We start from the raw sequence: 25,941 nt of genomic DNA on the forward strand, positions 1-25,941 counted from the left end.
TTCGTAACAATCATAGGTATGCGAAGATTTGTCCAGAGGCAAAAACCAGGAACTCAGCACTTCGGCTGTTGGAACACGGTCGTCATCGGTCAGGGAACCCCATGCCTTGAAAGCCTCGGACTTGAACGTCCTCCGTGCCAGCAATGTGTTCTGCTGCACCGGGCGACTTCAGGCCATACAAGGATGCAGGATGCATCGTCTGACACATGTCAAAAGGAGCCCTCGCGGAGTACGAGGTACGTAATACTACGAGGTACCTCAGGTAGGGGAGACACGTGCACACGTGAGACTGAAACAACTCAATGGTAGTGACCGTCTCCATTATTTGGGATCCGTGATCAACACCCGTGTTTCGAATATTCGATGCCCTTGATCCTAGCAATAATACCACCGGCACCAGTTGCATTATTTACGTCGCCGCCGCTTGACCCTTTCACTCAAAGTCGTCGTCGTCGTCGTCTCTTCTTCAATGTGCATCACTGTTTTAAACTCATCCTGCTCTGGGTCCCGCTTGAGGGAGACCCGTTGCGCGGTCTTTTTCCTCACAACCTTCTGCTCCTGCTCATCATCTCCCTTCCCCTTCCCGTCTCCTTCCCCTTTCTCGACTTTGACTTCCACCCGTGTTGTCAGTCTCTCAGCAAACGTCCTCAAGTCCGCCGTGAACAACACACTGTGCGCCCACCCAGCTTCTTTCCCCCATATCTTCCGAAAATGGTTCGCGACCGCATCGTATGTCCCCTTGGTCATAGTGCTGTTTCTCCCCTTTCCCAACTTGTAGTCTCTTTGCGCAATTTGCCATACGTGTGTGTCTACCGGCACCGCCTCTCCCCAACCCAACCCCATCAGACACACACAATCCGCCACTTTGGGACCTACGCCTTGCAACTCAAGGAGGTTCTCATGTGCCTGACGATAGCCGTCGCGGCCTTCAGGTTTCATTTCACCGGCAGGGGAGGGCTCGGTGGTGCCATACGCAGGAGACTCGGGGTTGCGAAGAGTGTCCAGCCAGCCCACCTCTCGATCCTCGGCGATGATTTTGGCAGTCTGATAAATGTATTTTGCGCGGTAGCCAAATCCCAGCTCTCTTAGGTGGTTCTCGACGTTCTTGCCCGTCAGCGCTGACGGCTCGGGAAAGTCATGGTACGGCTGACCCTCTAGTGTACCAATGTATGTCCCGTAGTGCGTGCACAGCTTGTCCACCATCTGAGATATCCGTATGATGTTGTTATTGCTGCTGCATATGAACCCAACCAACGCTTCCCATGCGTCTTGCCGCAGTATTCTCACGCCTGTGAACTGGGGCGCCTTCTTGCGGAAATTCACGTCCGACGCCGACCACTGGGCGTAGAGGGTTTCAAGGTTAAGCTCCAGGTTGAGGTAGTGCTGGATCAGGGATCTGGTGTCGTCGCCGTCGCCGCCGTCCTCGATTGCGGTCTTGGTGCAGCACTCCTCATCCGAGACTGCGGTCGGTGGGACGGACGAAGGAGGCGTCAGAGGCGCTTCAAAAGTCGCTGGGGCCGCAGTCGCAGTCGCAGATGCAGGCCATATCGAGCGGTACTGGATGTGCGATTTGTCGGGCTGAGACAGTTGGACAATACGACCGCGGAGCGTACATGCCCAGGTCTGGTCGTCGCATTGGCGCCAGCGAAACGACTGCCCGCAGCGAAGGGTGGTGGCGAGGCACAGTTCGTTCAGGGATATGGGAAGCCTGCGCCATTCGCTGATTCGGGTCATATCGACTATTACAGGCGGGCGGGGTTGGTACTTTAACAGAGATCAGGGAATGAACTGCGAACTCCCTTCTCAGAATTGGATCTGGTCCCTGATGAACCTTTCGTGGATCCAAACCCACTAAAAGGCACGGTAGAGGCTAGTGAGGCTCGGTACTTAAGCAAAACGCGACCGCGAAGGCGCCGCGTCCCCTGCGCGCCACTGACCGAGTGCCTTACATACCTACAGCACCCTAGCAAAAATATCCGTCTACCCCACCAATTTTCCATCCACTTGATTTCCAACCACTAACTACTCGTTTTGTAAATTACTTTAACTACGCTCGCTTAATCACTCTATAATTACCGTTATAATAATAAAAAGTAATAAATATTCTAAATTTATACTTAATACAATTTATAGGCTTTATTTAGCTAGGAAATCCTAGCGGGAAATCGCCGAGATCGTTCAAATATCTTATAGTTCTATATAGTATATTCTTAATTATCTTAAGTTCTAGAGCTACTAATACTCTAATAGATCTAAAAAACTATCTAATACTACGAAGAGATATATAATCCGTTATATTAAGAAGTATCCTCGTTATTCCTATTAGCGAGTTATTAATAAAAACGATCTTAATATATCTATTAATACTATTCGAAGAGTCCTTCGCGAGTATAGATTACGACGCTAGATAACTAAAAATAGACCTAAACTTATTAAGGAATATACGCGTAAAAAGCTTAAGTTCGCCTTAAAGTATAAAGACTAGACCTAGGAGAAATAGTTACGCGTTATCTAGTTAGATAAATACTCTATCCTCTACGGTAGTAAGATCGCTTATAAATAGGTCTTTAGAACGCCTAAATAGAAGTAGAATAAGAAGTTTATTATCTCTAGAGATAAAGTCTAGGACCTCTCTATTATAATCTAGATCGCGATCTAGGGCTATTAAGTATTAGATATCTATATTTTAGAACGAGACTAGGAGACTAAAAAGATAGACTATTCGGCTAATTTCTATCTTAAAGTGCTTAAGGATAATATTCCTACTTACTAGGAACTAGATAGGATCTTTATATAGGATAATACTTCTATTTATAAGGTAAAGAAAGTTATAGATTAGTTTAAAGACAATGGAATAATAATACTAGATTAGCCGCCGTTTTCGCTAGATTTAAACCCTATCGAAAGCCTCTAGTTTAAGCTTAAGCGCCTAGTTAACGAGATCGATCCTAGCCTTAAGGACACTATTAGAGATAGCGAAGCCCTTAAATAGCGATTTATAAGCGTTATTACTAGGGCCTAGGCTAGTATTAGCCCTAGAAAGATTAAGACGATAGTTAAGTTAATAGATAATAGGATCAACGCGATTATCGCTGTAGAGGGCTAGTATACTCGATATTAATAGTTTTTTTTATATAGACCTATTTTATAGCTATTTAGCTAGAGATCCTATAGTTTATAGTAAATTATTATGTAAATTAAGTGTGTTATGGCTACTTTATGTAGGGGTGGTAGGGGCAAAAATATCTGGTGGGGTGGGGGTGGACGGATATTTTTGCTAGGGTGTTGTAGGTAGGTACCCAGTACTCGGTACGAGGTAACACGTTTGACTTGCCCGCTTGCTCACAACTGGTATAAGCATCATTTTCAAGGAAGATGATTCTATACCAATGACTCTAGACGCTCCTAAAAGCTAGCCCTCACATCTACATGTCTGTTGAGAGTACTAGGTATCCATCCATGCTGAAAGTACTCGAGACACAAAAACCCGGCAAGTCCCTATTCGCTCAGAAATCATCCAATGTAGATACGGTCCATTGAAAATCTTACCCTTTTCCTCCCATAGACAAATTCATTAAAGCTCGAGTCTCTTTTCGGGCTGAGGTTGCCCAAAAGTGGCAGCAGCATCCCGGCCAGTGACAACAGCTTCTCCGTGAATCACCACGTTGTCGTCGAGGATCGAGTTGCTGAAAATCAGGTATTCGTGTCGGCCTTTCCAGAGCCAGTACACTCCGCCAAAGAACACCACGCCCGCGAGGATGACGATTGCCCAGTTCATGTTCGCTATATCACCCACGACGGGGACGTACTGCGGGAAGATATAGAAGAGAACCACGACGATGCTCCAGAGCAGACCCGCAACATTGACTGCGTAGCCCCATCGACCAAGATCGAAGTGCGGTCGCGGTGGCAGGTGTTGACGACCTCGTAGAACCACGCAAAGAATCGGTACGCAGTAAGAGATCTGCAAGGCCACGCCACCTCCCGAAATGATGGCGTAAAAGGCCAGCGAACTTCCCAACACAAGGAGGCCTGTAAGGAGGTTCAACACAATGAAGGCCATCATGGCTCGGAGAGGCATCTGAAATCGCTTGTTGACTTGGGCAAAATAATCCGAATAGGGGAAGGCTCTGTCGCGAGCCATCGACCACGCGAGACGTGAACCGGCGGTGTTCATATTGACAATGATCAGATACTGTTCACGGTCAGCTGTTTTGTTACGTGCCAACCAATCTTGAGCAAGCCACGCACGTTGAGACCCATCATCATGACAGCAACCCATATTCCTCCACCATATGTCGAGTTCAGCACGTCAATGAACCATGCCTGGAAAATTGTTAGTCGAATGATACATTGGCGCGCGTGGTGTTGTTCCTTACCACATAGGAGGATGTTGCTTCGAGATAATTTTCCCAGTTAGGGCCTACCGTGTAGCACATGACAATTGCTGAAAGCCAGGCAGTTACGCCGGCCCATACCATAGACCACACCATGACTCGCTGTTCTGTCGTCAGTAATCCTGAGCTTGAAACGTTCACTTGATCACTTACAGGAGCATCACGCGAGGCGTTTTTCATTTCCTCGACCAAGTGCATCACACCGTCGCTTCCATAGAGGCCGTAGATGGGGACGTACATGCTCAAAATGAAGACCCAACCCTTGGAAGTCCAGCCTGATGTGTTGAGGAATTCCGTGAAGACAAATTTTGAGCTGTTCTTGTCGGCTAGGACGAGAAAGACGATCGTCCAGATGAGCGCGTTCGAGATGTTGAAGAATGCGCCAAAAAGCTGCAGGGCCGGAAGATATTTTGGAAGCAAATTCGACACCGCAGGGGCAACAAGGAAGCCGGTATAGATAAGCCATGTCATGTAAGGCTACGAATGATTTAGCAGGTACAGCCGCATATGAAGAACTGAGCGGTTCTCACTTTCCAGTCAACATCTGGATGTATGATCTCAACAAGAGCCGCCACAATCTGTGCACTATTCAAGGCGCAGGAGCTGGATGTCGAGATTTCTCCCACCAAAACGCACCAGCCGACCAGGTATGATAGGAAGCGTCGAGATTTCTCAGGGGCAACAACCTAAAGGATTTAGGGTTCGATCGTTGGTTCCAAAGGCAAGGAAGCGTACCTGGGTATAGAATTGTTGACCTCCTGCTGTAGGCCAGATGGAGCAGTATTCAGCCAACGACGCCATCACCAGAAGTTGTCCGATCGTGACCACGACGCTACATGGTGTATTCGTTAGAGGGGGTGCTGCCGCGAACAAGGCCTTGAGACCCGAACTCACGTTCCCCAGACAAGACAAACCGGTCCGCCGAGGGTGAAGATGTAGTAGAACATGACAATGTTGCAACTCCACGAGCATAAAATGGTGGTCTGATATGCCATTACTGCCCCAGCACTTATTAGCCTCGAGAGTCCTAAGCTGACATTTCCTCACGAGACTCACAGCTCCAGAAATTGTATGTGCGCTTCAGCTCTGGCCTGTGGCCGAGGCTGATGAGTCTACTCTCATCACTGCTCAGGCCGACTGAATCGTCTTTGATCGTGTCCATTTCGACGAGACCACCGCGGTTGAGGGCCGTAAAAGGCGGTCGATTGGGCGCAGGCAGAGGGCGGAAGGTTGTGAATCAACTCATGGAATCGAGCACAAAGTATCGTCCCTTTGCCGTAGAGATGGCCGACCCAGACTTTTGGATCCGAGTTCAATTTGAGTGACCAAGGATGTCAAATGGCTGAAGTTTAAACCAGTCCCGTACTCGGTACACGTGGGACCTTGTTCCTCTCGCTCTCACTCCACCGCGCTCTCCTTTTTGCCACCAAAGAGAGTCTAGTTGCTCTCACTTATCAAGACTCGCTATCTCTGTGCGGAGCCCCTGATGGCGTAAAGTTATCAGACGATAAGAAGGGCTCGGAACGCTGGAAGTGCATATGATGGCATAGATTATGGGAAACGCTCTGATGGATCTTGAGGAGTTGAAATCTTCAGCCGGGTGCCGATGGAAGGGCGCCCCATGTGCCCAAAGAGGTTGGTTTACAACGGCCGGGACCCTTTTGGCCCCATCGCAGAGGAGCTGGGCAAATCATGGCCGGCACCATGATCAAGGACGCCTTTTAAACGAACGGGAACAACCGGCTTTTTCTCTCGTCAGTGTCCGGTTCCAGCCTTAGGCCTGACCACTTTCCGCTCCCCGCGTGCTCCTAGCTGCAAAAATGATAAGCGCAAGCTGCGATACAACAGAAATGGAGTTACACAGTGATCAGAAAAAGAAGTCTCTGGAAAGACAAGACGGAAAGACGGACCCCCAGCTAACTTTCCCCAGATCTCGGTGGGTATCATAAGGTGGCTGTATCCTAATATGATTTTCCAGTCCGGACAGAGGGATTCCATCCGCAACATGGGAGATTTCGTGGATGTCCACTTCACTAAAGGATACTCCAGTTCGAAATGACTGCGTAATTGTTTAATACCAAATGAAGAACATGTAATATCTCGTGATGGCACTTTTGTTGATGGACTTTGCCAGGTGTGCGGGGATGTTTGGACAATGAGGCTGGATTTGCTGCGGACTCGTGGACTGTTGGCCCGTGTCACGTGTCACGTGTCGACATCCCCCCAGCAAATGTCCAGCTGCAACCGATAAGCTCTTCGTAGACCTCGAGATCAACCACCATCATCCAGTCTCGATTGCCTTTTGCCGAAAGCATATTGTGCCCGGAGCTGCAATGAGGCCTAACACAGATTCCATCCATCCCATCTGATCGGCCAGCATGAGCAGCGACACTGCCTGCAAGTCTTGATAACTGCCGAGACCTCGCCATGGATACCGTTCTCGGCGACGAGGCGAGGACTGCAAGTCAGACTCCAGGTTCGAGCCCGCCCACCATCGGGCCCCAAGGTGCATACTTGCAACTTCTCCGTCCTTGAGTGGGAGGAGAATGTGGAAGATGCCAATCAGGAGGCTGACTGTTGTTAAGATTGTCAAACCTGTACCAAAAGAAGAATTCGTTGTGATCGATCACTCCCAAAATGCATCAAGTGCTCGAAGAAGGGACTAGTTTGTCCCGGCTACGGCCCTCGATTGAGATGGGCCAATGGTATAGCCGTTCGTGGACACCTCAAGGGGCGAACCACGCCACACATAGGCAAACCGCCGCCTAAACCTAGCAGCACTGCTTCCAAGGACTCGACCTCTCCCAAGTCCGTCAAATCTCCGGAGCAGAACAACAATCCTCAAACTGCCTCGGTCGTGGATCCTCTAGAAGCCACCTTTCCTGGGTTTCCTGACCCTACCACCAGGACGCGACTACTGGAGCATTATGACAAACAGATTGCGGGCTTGATGGTGTGGATAGACTCCGAGAAGAACGAGTACCGCCGCCTGGTCCTACCCTTGGCCGATCAGCAGCCGGTGCTTCTCCTCGCCATTCTGGCCATCTCTGCCCAGCACCTCGCTGTCACCACGGGCAAGGAGATGAGCTTTCCAGCTCGCGCGCGTGATGCAGCCGTCGCCATGATCTCACAACAGATTCAGAAGGTGACCGGCCAGTTGGCCGCAGGCTATGACCTGGGGAGTCAAATAGACCCAGATACCGCCGTTTGGATGCTTGCCTCAATGCTCACTCTGGCTAACTATGAAATGACAGAGACAGAGACTGGTGCAGCGGCGGCAGACTGGCATCGGCAGGCTGCTAGGACGTTGGTGAATGCCCTCGCAACAACAAAGCGTGATAACAGCCCTCTGTTTCATTTTCTCCGTAACCAGCTCGCCATATACGACATTTTGACCTGCACCACGATTTTCGGACCTTTGAGCACTGTCGAGGTGATCCTTCCGGCACCCGATCATTCCAATTTGATCTTTTCCGAATTCCTCTCCCTCTTGCACAAAGTGACAGTATGGTCACGAGAGCGGCATGAAAAAGAGTCATCTGGAAATTTCAACTTCGCCGATCTCCCAATAACCTCTGCTGATGCACGCGCAGGGTTCGAGCAGGCCCGAGGGTCTACTCTAATGGCAGCCGGTGTCCTCGAACTTCCGCGAGACGCAAGGCGTCGGGATTTTGTACGGATCGTCGACATATACCACCATGCCGCACTCCTTTACACTTACAGAGTCCTCTTCCATTGCCAGGTGGAACCGGTCGAGGTCAATGCCTCCACTATGGTCTTGTTTGAAAGGTTGAATCAGCTTGAAGACAAACGGTCATGCCTGCAAAACTTGCCGTGGCCGGTGTTTATTGCAGGCACCGAATGCTGTGATGATCTGGAGCGCCAGGTGTTTGTAGCAAGAATGTACGCCGACATTGCTCAAGATATGGGATTCAAGTACTACCTTGGAATCCTTCGCTTTTTGCAAGATCTGTGGTCAAACAAGGACACCACTTGGACCGAGTTGGCGCGCCATTACGAAGCAAGCGGAAAGAAAATCGTTGCTGTTTGAGGATGAAGTTGTGAGTTTGCCGATGGGGCAGACGACTCGGCCCCGGTGGCCTCGGTTGCCTCTCCTCGTGTTGTGCCTGCCACCCACCCATGAATCATGGGGTTGACCTTTTGCCACAAGATGGTGCGGGAGAATGTCAGCTAAACGTGCACTGTTTGGATGTACCGGGTGGTCGAAGGCACCTGGAAAGAGCATCAGTTTTCTGCAAGATTGGTGGCATGTCCAAGCCATATCCACAACACGCACACGGGGAGGTATGGTGACCGAATATGTTACTTCTCTTATTCTGGTTAGTGAGTTGGCTCCGTCCACCTACTCTCCTAGGGCTGACCAAGTTGGCAGCAAACTCGAGAACTGTACCTTAGGCTCACGGTTAGGCGGACCAAACCGGGGTCAAAGCACCCATGTGGCTTCTGCATCTGCCGACACTGCAGCAACCTCCTTGGCCGTCCCAAGCAAGCCAATCTCCTTCCAGGGATCCCGTCTTCGACACATTGATCGGGAGCACAGTATTGGTCTCTCGTGCGTATGATAACGTGCAGACCTCCGGATCACTTCCAGCTTCGTGTACAGAACAAGGGACCAAGACAATGAGCAGCGAGGATCATATTCGCACCGAGTTGATGCCTGTGTCGGACGAGATAGCCTTCGGCTCGACCATTCAGAACTTGTTGAAGGAGGCCATTGAGCCGATTCCCAGACTTACAATAGCTATCTCGCATTGATCAGGTCATTCGATTTGTCAGCTATGAACCTGTTCTGCTTTGGAACTGCAACATGAGACTCCATGCTGGTCCTTAGCTACACCCCAATGCGCAAATCTGAGTGGCGGCACCAAGATTGTGAGTAGCAGGCACCTCCATAATGCATGACTGGAACAGACGGGGAAGGTTTTGGCCACTGCCTCCCAAACTGCCCCGGTCCATGCTACCTCATGTCGAGTGCGGACTGTCGTCTGCTTAGGCTGATATTGGCCTGTAAGCTTGCGGGAAGATCCATCGCACCGCAGACTGGTGCCATTTTTGCCTTTTTTTCAAAAGTACTTGCGGTACCCCTGCCTTGTTTGAGCCCTGCAAGGCGCATCCTTCAGACATCTGGGCTCTGTTCTCCGTTGAATATCGAAGGATCAGACAGGCTGTTGGGGCGGCCGGTGCAGGATTTACCCTGTAAGACCGCCTGAAGTCTTATGATTTCGGGCAAGTCACTCTGTGCGGCTCCTATCAACACCTATTTCCATAACATAATATGTATATCCATCTAGGCCCAATCATAAGCGAAGACGAATCGACACTAGACCCCAAAAAGGCGTTCGGTAGAGAAATAACCTCAGCCAAGGCCCGACACGCAGGTGGATTGCCTGCGGCACGAGCTTGCTACGGTGCTTGCCACCTGCTGAATTGGGCATCTGATGAGAGAGCTCAAGGCTCGGACAGTCAGATTCTCAAACAGGCTGTTGGTCAAAACCAGACGTGTCTATGCTACGTTTCCCCAGTCTGGTATGGTTCTCGACGCCACCCAAAACTCCGGCCTTGTTCAATCGTTATCAACACTCCACAGTCCGCAAATGTGAAGCCGAGTCCGACACTCGGTCAACGTGCGAGCTCAGAGGAGGTGGGACGCTGAGAGGCAAAACGGACACACATCGGTGGACAAGTTCTCATCAATTACCTCGAAACTCGCCTGGCGACTAGAGGACGGCAGCTTTCCTGAAGACGATTCCCTTCGTTTGATGTTTTATCAGATTCACCAAGGAGTCCGTACCCCGCCTTCCGATATAAGCTCAACGCCCGAGACTCTTTGTGATCTCGATATTACTTCTAGCGGGCCCCCATCTTCAGAAAAATCAGGTCTCCCCAAAGATGGTCTTAAACAGAATTCTTCATCAGCCTCCTGTGATGCATCCTCGGAGACGGCAGGACATCACCCACAAGAATGTCAACCAACTCTTCCGGACTCAGAGTTTCCAAGATGACGTGGCAACACGCCTGGCCGAATCGGTCAGGATCCCAACGATAACATATGATGGCATGGGCCATGTTGGAGAAGACCCTCGGTGGGAGGTCTTCTTTCAGTTTTCCCATTATCTGAAGAAGGCATTCCCAAGAGTGTGAGCATGTCGTCTCCCTCGCACGGCTCTATATTCTAACCATTTGTCCCAGATATGAAGAACTGACAGTCGAAACGATTAATCAGCATGGCCTGCTATACACATGGCATGGTTCGCAACATGTTTTGAAACCTCTTTTGTTTATGGCACATTCAGACGTGAGTGTAGCACATTGCACTGCTTGAAGATAACTTCGTTTGACATAACCCAGGTGGTCCCCTCCGGGGAATCCACTTCTGAAGAATGGACCTATTCGCCTTTCTCGGGCCACTATGACGGAGAGTACATCTGGGGCCGAGGCTCTGAAGACGACAAATCGAATCTCATCGCGATGTTGACGGCTATCGATTGTTTACTCGCATGCGACTTCACACCACATCGGACTGTGATACTCTCGGTCGGCTTCGACGAAGAGGGTGGAGCCGAACAGAGCTATGGCGCCAGGTGTCTTGCGGAGACACTGTTGGACAGGTATGGGAAAGCCGGTATCGAAATGATTGTGTGTTGATTCCACGATCCTGCTGGACCACTGCTGATCTCGAGTGCCAGTTCGACGAGGGTATTGCAGGCATTGAGAATCGTTTTGGGACCGACTTTGCACTCCCTGCAACGGCCGAAAAGGGATATATCGATGTCACTGTAACTGTCAATGTTCCTGGCGGACACTCCTCTACCCCGCCTGACCATACAGCTAGTTTGTTTCCCCGTCTCACATTTCAGGGTGGTATGTTCTGACCCAGAGACAGTCGGCTTTTTGGCTCAGATAATTCGCTTGATCGAAGACCACCCCTTCAAATCGCAACTGGTTCGAAACAATCCCACTCTGACTTACCTTCGACAAGCCGCACTGTATTCCAAGCAGATGCCTGATGATCTACGCGAGGCAATTCTCGGCGCACAGAGCTCGAAGAAGATCCTCGAATATATGGAGAGCGACCGCGAGAGACGCGCCATGATCAGGACATCCACGGCGGTTGATGTGGTTTCAGGAGGAGACAAAGGTAGGCAGGCCCACGCTTGCCGGTCTTCGGCGCTTTCGGAACGGGCACATTTGCAGTCGGCAGCGGCGCTGATCAGTCCTATAGTGAACTCGCTCCCAGAAAATGCCAGCATTCTCGTCAACCATCGCATTGCAATACAGGATTCGGTGCAGGCTGTGAAAGACCACTATGTTCATCTCCTGGCGCCTTGGGCTCAGGAACGAGGGTTCAAACTCCATGCTTTCGGTGCTAAGGCTCCGCATGAAAACAGCATCTCGACACGACCAGGTAACAGTACTACTGATTGTGGTGACCTCACTCTTTCCGCACACTATGAGCTGGAATCATCGCCGGTTTCATCTGCAGAGGATGCCCGGTTCAGATTACTCGCAGGTACTATCAAAGGCGTCTTTGGTGACGACGTGGTCGTTGCGCCAGAGCTATTGACTGGTAAGTCAACTTGATACGTAAGGGCGTACTTGCCTCGATGACATGCTGAGAACCGTAGGCAACACCGACACCAGATACTATTGGGATCTTTCGCCACAAATATACCGCATGTCTCCTTGGCGAGCAAGTCATGACCCCCGCGGGACTCGGATGCACACAGTGGATGAGAGAATGCCCATCAAAGGCCTCATGGAGATGGTACACTTTTATCACGAGTTCATTCGAATAGTCGACGAAGTCCACGTCGAAGATCCCCTGCCCGTTCATAATCAGCCTCGACACGAGGGCACCATTGCAACTGCGGCTGCACAGCACGTGTGCGTCAAATGACCAGAGGGATTGTTGGCGCATCCTCTCCGCGTCCCAGCAAACGTCGCGAAGTGTTACACATCAATGACAAAATGGCCCAGCATCCCTTCCGTCCGGAGCAGATCTGCACCACAAGATTCCATCAAGCAGATTCGATGGATTGTGAGAACATGCTGCCAACACGGTTGTAAATGCATGTCGAGAAGCTGTGCTCCGGACGAGGAAAGACTCCACGACCGAGCCCCCGGAACCGAAATGTCTGGGCGCTCGTAGGCATTTACGCCTCCGGAGGGTTTGCAGCAAAAGCGAAGACGTATTCTCCAGTTTGCTAGCTGGCCGAATGAGGGAGGAGAAGTGTTTCAGTACACACCGTTCGACCAAACAGCGGTGGACGACCACCGACGGATCAAACAGTGCTTCACTTGCTACAGCGCTGTGTTCTCGAAATCTTTTCTTCAAGGAAGAATCCTCTCTGGCGGCTCTTTGAAGTTTGTTGACTCGGGAGGACAATTTCGAGACGTCCCCAGCTGTCATGGACTTGATACACCGGCCGCGACCCCAGACCCACAACCACTCATCTCGTCGATCTTGCTCGTATACTCTAACCAATTCGGCACATCCCTCATACCACTACAACCAAGCTTGCCTGTTTGGTTATACACCACTGGGGGCCAAAGGCTTGTTATCGGGTTCTCGGCGAATGACAGCTTTGCGAGGCGTGAAATGGTGCAAGGAACCAACGATCCAAGTTCTCTGATGACGCACTAGTCACTGGTGCATATTCGCAATCCGAGGCGGAGATGACCCAGGACCACCATATACCGACGAGAAAGGTAGATTAGATGCCGCTATCTCGCAGCGGTCTGGGAAATGCCTCCAAAGCTTTTATTTTTCCAATTCCTCTTTCTTCTCTCGTTCATTCCAAGAGTATCGAAGCATTCTTTTTCTGAATATACAAACAGAGTTGACTACAGCCGCTTCCTTCTAGCCACTCCTTACGCCGAACGTATATTCGAGGCCTTCCAGTCATTCATCTTCCAGGTCCTAGCTGTCGCTAGGAAGCTTGCTATCCAGGACGATGAACTTTCAGGCACCGAGACAGGGGCTCGTTCCCGTCTTCCTTCTTTCCATGCTCACGCTTACCTCCTGTATATCAAAAAACGACTTCCTAAACAATTTCTCTAAGCGAGATTCAAAGAAGGCTACGCAGACGCTGACTTCGGATGGTGTATCCTTTTCGCTCAAACTTACATGCGTTGATCTCGCTGATATACTATACAGGGCTTTTGGTTCGCCAACGTATCAGTCGGAGACGGTTTAGGCATGAATCTATTAGTCGATACAGGCTCGACAAACGTGGTTCTGAATGCGGGAAAATACAGGCCATCCAATCATTCGGTAAACACGAATGAGTCTTTTGCCGTCGCTTATGGAACCGCCCAGAGCAACGGCACCGGATCGGCCTTTGTAAGGCTCTTTCTCCATCCACCCGCAGCTAGCAAAGAGGAAGCTCATTGTTGATGCTTACATAGATCAACGGCACGCTCTTTCAAGACGAAGTGACTCTTTCGGGACTCACGGTCGAGAATCAGATCCTCGGCGTCGCCGACGCCTCCGAGTCGTCAGCGAACTATCCCCACGACGGTATTATCGGATTTGGGGCACAACGCTTTGCAGCCGACAACGCTACGTCTTGGTTCCACAACCTCTGCGACAGCAACCTTGTGGATGAATGTCGTTTCGGACTTGCGCTCAACGACGCCACCTCTGGGTCGTTGGTCGTCGGCACGCTCGACAACGATCTGTTCGATGGTAATTTGACTACCACGCCGATCGCCGAGGAGTGGTTCACATACGGTGACGTTGTTGTGGGAGGCCAGACGCTGCAGAAAGACGCGATCGTTGAATTCGACAGCGGTAGCGCTGCGATTGTGGGGTATATACAGCTTCCTTCTGTGCTCCCTTCTCTTTCAACCCTAAGCGCACTATATATACTGACAACTTCTCTGTGTCGTAGCCCAACTGACGCCGTCACCAAACTCTTCACCTCCCTCGGTGCTGGCATCTCCTCCGAATTGACACCTGGCGGCCCTCTCGTGACAGCGCAAGTATCCTGCTCGATCAACGCCAGCGTGGGATTCCGGTTCCCGTCCAGCAATGTGACGGCCATGAATACGAGCGTCAAGGCCCGGATCTTTAGCATTCCGATCGAAAGTCTGTTGGTCCCTTCCACAAACGGGTCAAGCCCGAACTGCACTGTCGCGGTGGTCGGGCAAGATTTTGCGGAATTGCCGGGCTTGTGGGTGCTAGGTCAGAGTACGTGTATCTCTGCGCGTTGTGGTTTTCCATCCTCCACGATTCCCATTTTGCCGTTTCATTCTCTTTCTTCCCGACGCCAATCGCGTGCGCGAGCTGCAATACCTTTCCTCTGTTGGAAGGAAGTCAAGTGCTGACTGGTTCATTCTTCGGCCGACCTTTCTCTAGCATTCTTCCAGGGCAAATACATCGATCACAATCTCAACGATAGGACCATCGGTCTCGCCAACCTGAAGGCTTCGCCGTCCAACTCGAGTTCCGGTTCCTCTGGATCTGGGTCCGACGGGGGCAGCGGTAGTGGGAATTCTGCCTCGACGAACTCTGCTGCTGCTAGTCTTCGCGGTTCCCTCTATTTGGGTTGCAGCCTGTTGATCTGTTACTTTGCCTTTGGAGCTGTGGTGTTGTAAAGCAGAAATGGACTTTGAGGGATGCGGAACCAATGCGTTGTTGAGCCAACCGGGACGGGGATGGCTCTCTCGCCGCTGAGCATGGAAATGGGAGGCCTGTCACCCAAGTTCTTGAGGTATAGCTCTCGCTTCGTTACCTTCTCCTGTTATCTCCATTGCATTTAGTGAACAAAGATGCCAGTAAAGTCTGGATGCTTTCAATTGCACATTCATGGCCCAATGGACAAAGGAATCAATCACATTGCATACCTAGGTAGTCAAAAAGGCTTTTGGTCATATACATGTGACTCACCATAGCCGTTTCATGGCATCCGTTGAGAGAAAGAGTACCGAGTACAGTAAATGACAATAATATAACGAACCAAGGTACGATTAGATAGTTATCGGATCAACGGCCAATCGCCACTTTCTCGTGCGAGAGCGAGGATGACTGTCCAGCCAATTCGTTCATTCATAGTTGCATTCTCCTTGGTCACATTCAACACGAACAAGTTGGTTTGGGTGAAGGACCGGGGATCCCGAAATATGTCGTCGTCCAGAGAGGGAAAATAGTAATGGAGGGTTTGGCTTGCTCCGGACTGGTTCGTATTCGGACACGAATTCCAGCGGCTCGGACTACACCTATGAATGGGGGAAAGCGAGGGCAGGGCGCGGAAACTCGGGAATCGTGCATCGACGACTAACGAAGGGGGCTGAGGGCTGGGGTGCGGGGTGGGTGGCCATCTTTGTTACATACCAAGGGATTCTTTTGCTTGCGAATGATGAGGTGATGAGGTGATGAGGTGATAAAAGTCGGTGCAGCTGAGGTGGTGAGTTACTGGACCTGGTAAAGGCACTGATGGTCCTTTGCTGTATCCCTTCGTGCCCTCCTCGGTGCTCAGTGATCTATTATTCCCCAGCCAGCCTAACGGACATTCAGTGGGAACATGATATGCATGGTCTGCCCTTTATGGAGCCCATCACTCCATCGCCCCCATCGCCCACCAATTGCGGGAGGCGGGGGCGTTCGTCTCAGCGTCACCCAGCATCACCAGCGTCGTATTCTAGAAATTCAATTCTGCCATTCCCTTTTGCCCACATTGCAACACCCACCACCATCAGAAATCGCCCGTCCTTGCCATGGAAAAAGCGTTGATGGGTCGATTTTCCCAGGCCCCAGGGTTCCAGGCTAGGCCTCCCTCCCCCACCCCATGCATGCATGCCTGAGTAACCTCGATAGGGTGCGGTGTGGTGCCCCGGATCTCTCTTTTCCTCTCTTCGCCATTTTTTACGAAGGGGTATAAGTTTCGCCAACCTGCCCATCGCTTGGGGTCTGTGCGAAGAAAAGCCCGCCCTAATTGTTTAAAAAGCTTGTTGTTGCTTAAGAGCGCGTCTCTTTTGCCCACTCTTCATAACCCCATTCTTCTTTGGTGCCCAGAACTCTTGTTCGAATTCATCATTTCGCCCGACACCCGTTGTTGAACGCTCCTTGTTCAGAGAGCCTCCCACATCTCTACCAAGCTTCCAATCTTCAGCCTCTCAGCAATCCCCGCCCCCCAAAAATGGTGAACAACGCCGTCGTCGTGCCCGTAGCGGTACTGGCCTCGATATGCGTGGCAATGTTCCTCTTCGTCTGCTGGTGGTTCCCTCGCCACTACAAGAAGGGCGTCGAACAGGACATGAACATTATGGATAGCGAGCGCGCTGCGAGGGAGGAAATCCATAACGACATGGGCCAATTGCAAGTAGGAGAGGACGGCGCGCCGAGGAAGAAGACCCTCGAAGAACACATTGCCATCGCCAGAGAACAGATAAGACGAGGCGGTCACAACCCATCGACGACTCCATATTAAGACTTCTCACGAAGGAGAGGCTTGACTCAATCTGAGCTTCATCCTTGATTTTGGTCATGACGCACAAGAAACATCGAGAATACCACCTGCGGTTTGTCAATGCGGTCCGGAGTGAAGCACATCATCATATCCAGCTACTGTCCTCTAGCTTACTGTGGTCGGAGTTGATATCCAACTCCCCCTGGGAGAGGCGTTCTCGGGAGTGTGGGCTTGTACTGGACTAAGAGTCCCTGCTGCTGCTGTTGTTTATCGGTATGCCATCTTTCATGCAGAGGATCTCTGCAACAGAATCCATTCAACGTTTGGTGTTCTAAGCGAAGACGAGCATATTTCGGAGCAGATCACCAGGCTTCGACTGTCACGGGCATCCTTGCGACAACCAATCTGGCGATGCATCTGTCGCACGCCTCTGTACATCGACTTTATTAGGAAGAAGGTGTTTGATGGTGAACTGTTCCCAGAACTGGCGTCAGAGGGATAAAGGTGCAATGTAGAATGACAACGGCTGATGCGGACTGCTTAATCGTCCTGCTTTTGGTGGACCTTTTTAGACCACCCCTGCCTTTTATCTGCCTTGCTCTCTGGCTCTCTCGCTTCGAATATGTGTACCTGTGATATTTGCATATCAGGTTGCTATTGAAAGCGGCGATATTAATACTACATTTAGAGACTAGCGCAGTTCTCTCAGTATTTACCTGTTCGCCTGGTATTAAGTCCACGCTATGCCCGTATCCGTGACCCGCCAAGACGATGCAGCATCGAAAAAGTTGCAGGTGGTCCGAACCGCGAAACGAGGCCTTGTGCAAGCTGCGCTTTTCTGCCCTGCGGCGACTAAACCCCTTCACCCAGTGTCTCGTTGACAATTACATGATCTGAATTATTGTCAAACCATTACCTGCCCACACTGATCTAGCACTATTCAGATAATTGGCTGCACAGCGGAGGACTCGAACTAGAACTCCCCCATCTTGCCTCGCGACCATGAACGGGGACAACTACTCCTCGAGAGGTGCCTTGACCCTCTCCCACCTTTTGCCTCAATACTTACTGACTTCTTCCAGACACGGGCCGCTCTAGAGAGCACCACGTACGTTATCCTGGCCCCCCTTGCTATCCCACAAGTGGCGACCGCTGACTCTTTTTGCTTTCAGGGTTCTCGATACGACCGAGATGAACGCAGAGACCGCGACCGGGAACGGAACCGGGATCGCGGCGAGCGGAGGCGTTCAAGATCTCCCCATCACCGCTCATCGCGACGCGAGTACGAAGCAGACTCTTATTCTTCGAGTCGAGACTACCGGGCGCGCGAAAGGGAAGACAGACACGGCGGCGGCACCAGGCGAGATGATCGGGATTGGGACAGAGACAGAGGCCCGAGACGCCGCGACGAGGACCGGCCACCCAGGAGAGACCGCGATTTGTTCGATGATCGCAGAGGAGGAGGCAATCGCGACCGTGATCGGACCGGGCGAGAAGACCGCGACGAGTTCGCTGCGCAAGCCCGCGGCCGCAAGAACAGTCCTCCGCCCAAGAAGAGGGAGCCCACCCCCGATCTGACAGACATCGTTCCAATATTGGAGCGCAAGAGGAGGATGACGCAGTGGGATATTAAACCGCCGGGCTACGAGAACGTCACGGCCGAGCAAGCAAAGATGTCCGGCATGTTCCCACTGCCAGGCGCCCCTCGACAACAGCAGATGGACCCAAGCCGGTTACAAGCCTTCATGAATCAACCCTCTGGCGGCGCGACCTCTACTGCGTTACGGCCCTCTAATGCGCGCCAGTCACGGCGGTTGTTCGTCCACAACCTGCCGGCATCCGTCACCGAGGAAAGCCTGTTGGCTTTCTTCAACCTCCAGCTCAACGGTCTGAATGTCGTCAAAGGCAACGATCCGTGCGCCCAAGCAAACATCGCCGAGGATAGGAGCTTCGCGCTGGTGGAGTTCAAGCAGCCTTCTGATGCGACAGTCGCATTGGCCATGGATGGAATCACCATGGAAGAGCACCATTCAGAGCTGAACGGCAATGGGACTGCGACTCCCAAGGGGCTGGAGATTCGACGGCCCAAGGATTACATCGTCCCATCAGCGGACGAGGATGCATACACAGATGGCGAGATCTCCACCGAGGTTCCCGACACTGCAAATAAACTAGCCATCACCAATCTCCCGCCGTTCTTGACAGATGATCAGGTCATTGAGTTGCTCAAAGCATTCGGAGAACTACGAGCATTTGTACTAGTGCGGGATAGTGATGCGCAGGAATCAAGAGTAAGTTCGCACTGGTCCCGGCTGGCGACAAAACTTCCTAACCGATCACTAGGGCATCGCTTTCTGTGAATATGCAGATCCGTCCGTCGCTGCCGTTGCAATTGAGGGGCTCAATGGCATGGACCTGGCCGGCAACGCCATCAAAGTCACCCGTGCCAGTATTGGATACACACAAGCTGCTGGGCTTGAAATGGGCGTTAATGCCATGTCCATGTTCGCCGGAACCACGGCTGAAAACTTGGAGGACGGACGAGTCCTACAACTATTGAACATGGTCACGCCCGAGGAACTTATTGACAATGATGATTATGAAGGTGAGAAAAGCAGGAAGCAGCATTACTCTGGCTATCCTCCATTTCCGCCCTTTTGTTCTTTTGGTGTCGACATGCTAACCAAAACCGTGCTGCTGCGTGGTAGAAATCTGCGAAGATGTAATGGAAGAATGCCAAAAGTACGGCACGATCCTGGCTATGAAGATCCCGCGTCCATCCATGGGAAGTCGGCAGTCGGCCGGCGTGGGCAAGATCTTTATCAAGTACGAAGAGCCCGAATCTGCGAAGAAGGCCCTGCAAGCACTTGCCGGACGCAAGTTTGCCGACAGGACCGTTGTGACTACGTATTTCGACGAGGTATGCTATTCTCTGTCATTTCTCATGGTGGAGAAGCCAGTGCTAACCGACGGTGAACTTGTAGGCGAGTTTCGATGTAAATGCTTGGTGATCCTGCCCCTAGCTCCGTACTCAACCATGATCCAACCATAGGAGGACAGCACGACCATTCGTCTGCATTCTTCTTGCTCGCTCGGTACCTTTGGAGCCCAGAAAGCGCGATCCCCTTCGAATAGTCGTTGGCACTGGTCATAGTGTGATGATGATGCAGCAACCGGTCCGGAGATCCTGTCGCTGACAGTGCCATTGTGGGAAACTCTACTTGAACCTTCTGGGCGCTGTCGTCGTCCGGTCCAGGAGAGACGCCCTAGGGGTTGGATGGCATGGATGGGCGCGCCTTGGCTTTTGTACTCAACAGGCATGGATGGACGGGAGTCCCCAGGAAGTATGTTCTTTTCTGCTCTTTTGGACGCTTGGTCCGCATGCACGCTGGAAATTATGGCAACTGGGGGTCAAGGAGAAAGGGAAAAAAAGGGGGGGAAGCTGCCCACGTCGTCGCAAGGAACACGATTGCCCCATCAATTGTTGGATCGACTCTGGTTCCCTGATAGGCAGGCAGGCAGGCAGGCAGAGTGATCGGATCGGATGGGATCTCTCTCCGTACAACTCTTTGGTTTCTGTTCCCCCCTTCGCACATGTACTTATAGAACCCGAACCGCAATCCCAAAAAATAAAGTTCGCCTTGGTGCTGCTTTGTTCATGTTATTTTTTCTTGTTGTTGTGTAAAGTGAGTGGGAATTCAAATCATAACCATGGACATTCATTTTCATACTTTTGAGTGGGGAGAAGAAGAAGAAGTGCATGAGCAGAGTCTCATATCGCGTTTTCATTTCGCCCCTGCTTATGCGCAGAGTGGTAGGAGAGTATTAGTAGAAGTAGGGACCATCTACATGTCATTGGCCTTGCTATCTTCTTATCTTCCTACCTATCCAGGTGTATGCCTCGTCCACCTCAACCAGCACTGAATCCGCCTTCCCGCCGGCCTGTCCGTCTGAAGAGCTGATTGACCGGTTTGATGCAACCACATTTCTAGCCCGTCCTGCCATGCACTGTTCGTTATCATCGTGTTCCATCTTGGTTCCATCTTGAGGTTCATAACACGTTTGTGTCGTCTTAATCGCGTGACATTTCCCCCTCACGTCTCGTGCTGCAATGCCCGCGTGCTCTAACCTGAAGGCATGCTGTAACACCAAGGAAGGACGACTAAGAACACCTCCAGACGTAACTCATCGCCCACATGTGTATGCATTTAGTCGTCATCCAAAATCAGCTTGGTGATCTTGCCCACGGCAATTGTCTGCCCTTGGTCTCTCAGCGTGAACCGTCCCAACTGCGGATAATCCTCGAATCTCTCGACGCAGATCTTGCCGCCGCCACTTGTCACCTGCAATCTCGCAATGATATTCTGTCCCTTTGCGGCAAATGGGGGCGGTTTCTTGCTCTTGCGTCCTGTCTTTGGCTCAAGCTTGTGAAGCAAAGCTGCAAACGTGACTTCTTCCGTTGCGGCATGGACGTGGATGACGCAGTTGAAGCCCGCAGAAAGGATGGACTTCAGTTCCACGATGTTGATCTGTGCCTCAAACTCGCTTACGCAGTGGACGAGACGTTTAGGTGAGCAAAGCACGAAACCCGGCTGGATGTCTTCTTCCTCAATGCCTCGCAAGCGCATGCGCACTTGGTCACCGCAGGTCGCGTAAGGGACTTCATCTTCCGTTTCGCCATAGAGGGCTGCAATACCAACTTCCTCACGGTTCGGCATCATGATCAAGGTCGAAGACTTTTGAACCACGCCGGCTTCGACCCGACCTTCGATCATGGTGCCCATGTCTCTGTATTTGGCGCCGATGGGCATCATGAAGGGTGCATTGATGTTGCGCTGGATTTTTGCCATGCCATCCAAGAATTCCAAGAGGGAGGGGCCTTTGTACCAATCAGCGACGCTGGGGTCAATGCGGTCTCTGACGTTGACGCCTGTTTGCGCGGAGATGGGCATAAAGGTGGAATCCAAGCCGATTCGCTTTTTCAGGTATGGCTTAAGTTTGCCGACAATCTCGTCGTACCGTTCTTTGGACCATTCCACTGTCGGATCGTCCATTTTGTTCACGACGACAACCAGCTCTTTGGCGCCAGTGGTCTTGATCAGCATGGCGTGCTCTTGGGTTTGCCCACCCTTTTCGAACCCGGTTTCGAATTCGCCCTTTCGAGCAGATATAACCAGGATTGCCACGTCTGCCTGGGCCGCACCACTCAACATATTCGGGACGTATGTTTTGTGACCTGGCGCGTCGAGGATAGTGTATCTCCGTTTCTCGGTTTCAAAGAAGCCTCGGCCAACTTCAACCGTCTTTCCTTTGGCCCTTTCTTCTTTGTTCAAATCCAATACCCAAGAAATGTACCAGGTTTCTCGCCCCGCATCTTTGGCGTCTCGCTTATACTTCTCCAGCGTACGCTCATCAACCATGCCTGTTTGGATGAGCACCTGGCCACCAAGAGTGGATTTGCCGGCGTCGACGTGGCCAATGAAAATGATGTTGACATGCTCCTTCCCGTACATTTCTTCCAGCACCGATGCATCCACATCGGCCGTTTGTGATTGCGCCACTTCATCAGCATTTCGTTGCTTTTTGGCGTCTGCTGGTGTAGGGGAAGACTTCCCTGATGATGGTGTAGGAGATGCCTTTCCGCTCACCTTTTCACCGGTCTTCTCGACGGCTTTGGCCGCAGCGACTTTGGCTCCGGCTTCAGCTTTGGGAGGGGTCGGTTCGTCCTTGGTGGTGGGAGAGGCTGGTTTCTTGGGGGTTGCAGACGCTGACGTTGGGACACCGATCGAAAGGACCTTCGCTTTGGGAGGTGCCGCAGCAGCTGGTTGTGGTTTGGGTGCAGGGGCGTCAGGGATCGCTTCAGCTTTAGCTGCTGGAGCGGGTGCCTGTTGAGGAGTTGGGGCAGGTGCAGGCTGGGTGTCCGATCTCTTCGCAATGCTTATGGGAGCGCCTTGTCGGGGCTGAAAGCCGCCAGGTGTCTGATTGTATGCGGCAAATTGGCCGCTGTTATAGCCCTGATTGTAGCCTTGTTGCTGCTGATATTGAGGGTATTGATTGTATTGCTGGCCATACTGCGGGTATTGGTTGTAGCCTTGCTGCTGCCCATACCCGTAGTTTTGATAGCCATTCTGTTGGTATGGCTGCCCTGGTTGGAATGTGGCAGCACCAGGCTGAAAAGACGCGGCTCCAGGCCTGAAAGTGTTGGCATTCATGTTCATATTCTGTGTTCTCTTTGAAAGATCTTCCTCTTGTGCCGCCGCATCTTCCCAGGAATCAAAATTGCCTGCCATTGTGAATATGCCTAAAAGGTTCGACTCGTAAGAATTGGAAAAGGTCTCCTGAGGAAGAGAAGGAGCGTACGATCGCAGGCTGTGAGTCAAATTCAAGTAGATATCAAGGTTTGGGCCTAAAGGAGACCTGCGGACTGCGTTTACATTTGGAGGGGCACGGGCAGTTTTGGGTACAAAAATTTCCTTGGCAAGGCTGGGCTGCGATGATTTCATCGCCAACAAGGCTGCAGTCACGCGCCACCCACCGAGCCAGATTCAAAACAACGATGTCTCCCATCTAAAAGATAAACTCGTAAGGATACTCAGGTATGTACAATATGGACTTTTCTCTGCGGAGACAACGTGCACCAACAATAAGTGCTTGACGTCTGTGTCACGCCTGCAACAGTAGGCTGAGAAAAACGTGCCACCCAGAACGGCCCTACTGCGTTATGCTTCCATTTCGTTCTGCTTGACGCTGTCACCTATCCTTTGCCCCTAGAAAGTTGGCATTTCGCGGGACCGTCCTATTCTGTATTCTGCAAAAATGGACGTCTTTCTGGGGAAAGTGACCCAGCAGGCTATGAATTATGCCATCCGTTCGGGCGTCACCATCACAGCCTCCTACGCGATCAGGCAATCAGCCAAACTTCTCAACAGCACCCCGAAAAGCAACGTCCGGGACGAATTGTACGGCTTGCAACAACGACTTCAGCATAAAATCCGCATCGTCTCCCCAGCGATTGACATGATCGAGCTGATTGCAGCTCGAGGAAACACGTCTCTGGAATCCGCTGTCGCCCTCACCAAGGAACTGCGTCTGGAGATACAGTCTTTGGGACAACGATTAGCCAAAGCAGCGGAGGCTTCTGAACAAGCTGCTAGGAAGAACAGCAAACTCAGCAGCCAGGCGAGACTTCAAAACGAAGCAGAGTTGACTTTGATAGTCAAGGACATCAAAAAGCTACTGGAGAGGATTGAAGATGCCGTCCCTCTGATCAATCTCGCCATCACCACTTCAGGCGCAAGCCTGTCAACTTCACTACCTCAATCTGTGTCCCCCTCACGACTTCTGCAAGCCAGCACTTTCCTCACAGCAGGCGACACTCAGTACTCCATCTCTCCAAGCCAGGCCGTGCAAATCGGACCCACTTTCACTCTTACCGTTTACATGTTATTCGCTGGCCATGACCGACCCCAGAATGAGGAAGAGATCCGAGAGACAACTTGGAAGGAGGTCATTCACAAAGCAAGAGTCAAGTTACGGCGGGTCCCCCTTGACGTCGTGCTCGGGACAGGATCCGGATCCGATGCCATTCCTTCTGCAGAGATCTCTTCTTCCCAAGCAGTCCCAAACACAGAGACGAACTTGCCTGACTCAGCACCAAGTATCCGCGCAGATGCGCGAGCCGACGAGTACGCATACCAAATGGTGATCATTGAAGATTTTGATGACGACCGCGTTCACGACTTTGAAGACGATCAGGCGCGCCCGGGTCCGTTTGACGACGTCAGACTCGCCGGAATCCGGGAGATTATCCCTGTGCACGAGATATCCAAGATCTTCTACGCGGATACAAGCAAAGTTTTGAACATCGGGACTGACGCAGAGAGCAATCACCCGGTGTTATTGTTAAAGAGAGACATGAACGCCATCCCTCCGAGGCGAATGGTCGAGAGAGACGGGCCGCTAGGAATTGGAGAAGCCGACCAAGATGGTGGCGAGCAAGATCCGGACCTGGTCATAGCTATGCGAGAGAGTTTGCAGCAGCAGCAATATGTCGAAGACCATGTCGATGATCCCTGGTGTTTTCCACCATCACTCGACCCGGAATGGATCGCGTTTGAGGTGTACGCGGAATCCGAACCAAGCGACACTGAATCCGACATTGAAGGAGATTCCACGACGGTTAATAACAACGGTACCAAGGACGACGACTACCCGCCTCAACTCACCGACGCAATGGCAAACATGCACATCGCGTCCGCATCGCCAGCGCAGCCTCCACCACCACCACCACCACCACCACCACCACCACCACCACAATCCAGCGCTCCACCCTGGGCCAATTCGATCCGGACCTCCTTATCGCTACTTGAACTCCTTTTGCGGCTCACATCGCTGCAACAGTTCCAGCAACAGTCGCACCTCTCGATTACTGACGAACTTCTCACGTTCTTCTTGGAAGAGAGCGCGTCGACCGGTGCAGGAGGCGACGAGAAGTATCGGCAGGCGCTGAGGGCCGACGCGAGGCGGAGAGTCGGGTGGGATCCGTACGATGAGAGTCCAGTCAAGAGGAGGGGCGAAGAGTACCAGTATCAGAGTGGTGGGTACTACGAGGAGGGAAGTACGAGTCTGAGGAGTCCGCCCAGCGGCGCGAATGCGAGCCCTGGAGATGATGGCCGATGGGTGATGAGTCCGCCGAGAAGCGCAGGTGAAAAGGTCAATGGGCCTCGACAGGTCACAGGGATGTCGCCCAGCCCGTCGCCAATACAAACCCCTGGGAAGTCGGGGAGGGCCGCGTGGTTGAGGAGAGCTGGCGGCGGTGACGGAAGTAGGAGAGCGAGTCCACTCCGGCCGCAGACCGCAATCACGGACGAGGGGATCGGGACGAGTCCTGCAAGTGCAGCGATGAACAACGCTTGAGCACCTGCAGGCCTAGCAACTTCTTTTTCCCAAGGAAGGGTCAGGGCAGAAAGAGTCATGAGACACGACGAGAGAACAGAGATTCATGGGCCCATGGGCTCTTTGAAAGGGAGTCAGAATGGAGAGAAGTGGCGCCTATCCGGTGCGAATGCTGTACCTACATGCAAAGCATAACCCAAGACAACGCAGTTTCATGC

General features: G+C 51.8%; 9 protein-coding genes across 9 annotated transcripts; 6 read left to right on the plus strand and 3 right to left on the minus strand.

The window, feature by feature from the left end:
- Positions 1-405: 405 nt before the first annotated feature.
- On the minus strand, positions 406-1,734 carry Z520_04066 (uncharacterized protein; the record flags this gene model as incomplete). Its single annotated transcript, XM_016774576.1, has 1 exon — positions 406-1,734. The coding sequence occupies one exon, from the start codon at positions 1,732-1,734 to the stop codon at positions 406-408; it is 1,329 nt and encodes a 442-aa protein (XP_016634503.1).
- A 1,840-nt stretch (positions 1,735-3,574) lies between these two features.
- Positions 3,575-5,559, minus strand: Z520_04067 (uncharacterized protein; the record flags this gene model as incomplete). The annotated part of the gene is made up of 8 exons (XM_016774577.1): positions 3,575-4,195; positions 4,252-4,326; positions 4,380-4,499; positions 4,551-4,874; positions 4,928-5,083; positions 5,133-5,229; positions 5,292-5,394; positions 5,454-5,559. The coding sequence occupies 8 exons, from the start codon at positions 5,557-5,559 to the stop codon at positions 3,575-3,577; spliced, it is 1,602 nt and encodes a 533-aa protein (XP_016634504.1).
- A 1,265-nt stretch (positions 5,560-6,824) lies between these two features.
- Positions 6,825-8,448, plus strand: Z520_04068 (uncharacterized protein; the record flags this gene model as incomplete). The annotated part of the gene is made up of 2 exons (XM_016774578.1): positions 6,825-6,903; positions 6,983-8,448. 2 exons carry the CDS (start codon positions 6,825-6,827, stop codon positions 8,446-8,448), a joined length of 1,545 nt encoding a protein of 514 aa, XP_016634505.1.
- A 1,859-nt stretch (positions 8,449-10,307) lies between these two features.
- Z520_04069 (uncharacterized protein) lies at positions 10,308-12,315 on the plus strand (the record flags this gene model as incomplete). Its single annotated transcript, XM_016774579.1, has 7 exons — positions 10,308-10,555; positions 10,608-10,713; positions 10,767-11,054; positions 11,105-11,249; positions 11,302-11,556; positions 11,641-11,985; positions 12,044-12,315. The coding sequence occupies 7 exons, from the start codon at positions 10,308-10,310 to the stop codon at positions 12,313-12,315; spliced, it is 1,659 nt and encodes a 552-aa protein (XP_016634506.1).
- A 1,302-nt stretch (positions 12,316-13,617) lies between these two features.
- On the plus strand, positions 13,618-15,017 carry Z520_04070 (uncharacterized protein; the record flags this gene model as incomplete). The annotated part of the gene is made up of 3 exons (XM_016774580.1): positions 13,618-13,761; positions 13,827-14,610; positions 14,779-15,017. 3 exons carry the CDS (start codon positions 13,618-13,620, stop codon positions 15,015-15,017), a joined length of 1,167 nt encoding a protein of 388 aa, XP_016634507.1.
- Positions 15,018-16,558: 1,541 nt separating this feature from the next.
- Z520_04071 (uncharacterized protein) lies at positions 16,559-16,849 on the plus strand (the record flags this gene model as incomplete). The annotated part of the gene is made up of 1 exon (XM_016774581.1): positions 16,559-16,849. One exon carries the CDS (start codon positions 16,559-16,561, stop codon positions 16,847-16,849), a length of 291 nt encoding a protein of 96 aa, XP_016634508.1.
- Positions 16,850-17,830: 981 nt separating this feature from the next.
- Z520_04072 (uncharacterized protein) lies at positions 17,831-19,880 on the plus strand (the record flags this gene model as incomplete). Its single annotated transcript, XM_016774582.1, has 5 exons — positions 17,831-17,858; positions 17,911-17,936; positions 18,001-19,119; positions 19,172-19,433; positions 19,537-19,880. The coding sequence occupies 5 exons, from the start codon at positions 17,831-17,833 to the stop codon at positions 19,878-19,880; spliced, it is 1,779 nt and encodes a 592-aa protein (XP_016634509.1).
- A 1,156-nt stretch (positions 19,881-21,036) lies between these two features.
- Z520_04073 (uncharacterized protein) lies at positions 21,037-23,118 on the minus strand (the record flags this gene model as incomplete). Its single annotated transcript, XM_016774583.1, has 1 exon — positions 21,037-23,118. The coding sequence occupies one exon, from the start codon at positions 23,116-23,118 to the stop codon at positions 21,037-21,039; it is 2,082 nt and encodes a 693-aa protein (XP_016634510.1).
- A 526-nt stretch (positions 23,119-23,644) lies between these two features.
- Positions 23,645-25,744, plus strand: Z520_04074 (uncharacterized protein; the record flags this gene model as incomplete). Its single annotated transcript, XM_016774584.1, has 1 exon — positions 23,645-25,744. One exon carries the CDS (start codon positions 23,645-23,647, stop codon positions 25,742-25,744), a length of 2,100 nt encoding a protein of 699 aa, XP_016634511.1.
- Positions 25,745-25,941: the final 197 nt, after the last annotated feature.

Source organism: Fonsecaea multimorphosa (assembly GCF_000836435.1).
Source record: "Fonsecaea multimorphosa CBS 102226 unplaced genomic scaffold supercont1.6, whole genome shotgun sequence".
NCBI lineage: Eukaryota > Fungi > Ascomycota > Eurotiomycetes > Chaetothyriales > Herpotrichiellaceae > Fonsecaea > Fonsecaea multimorphosa.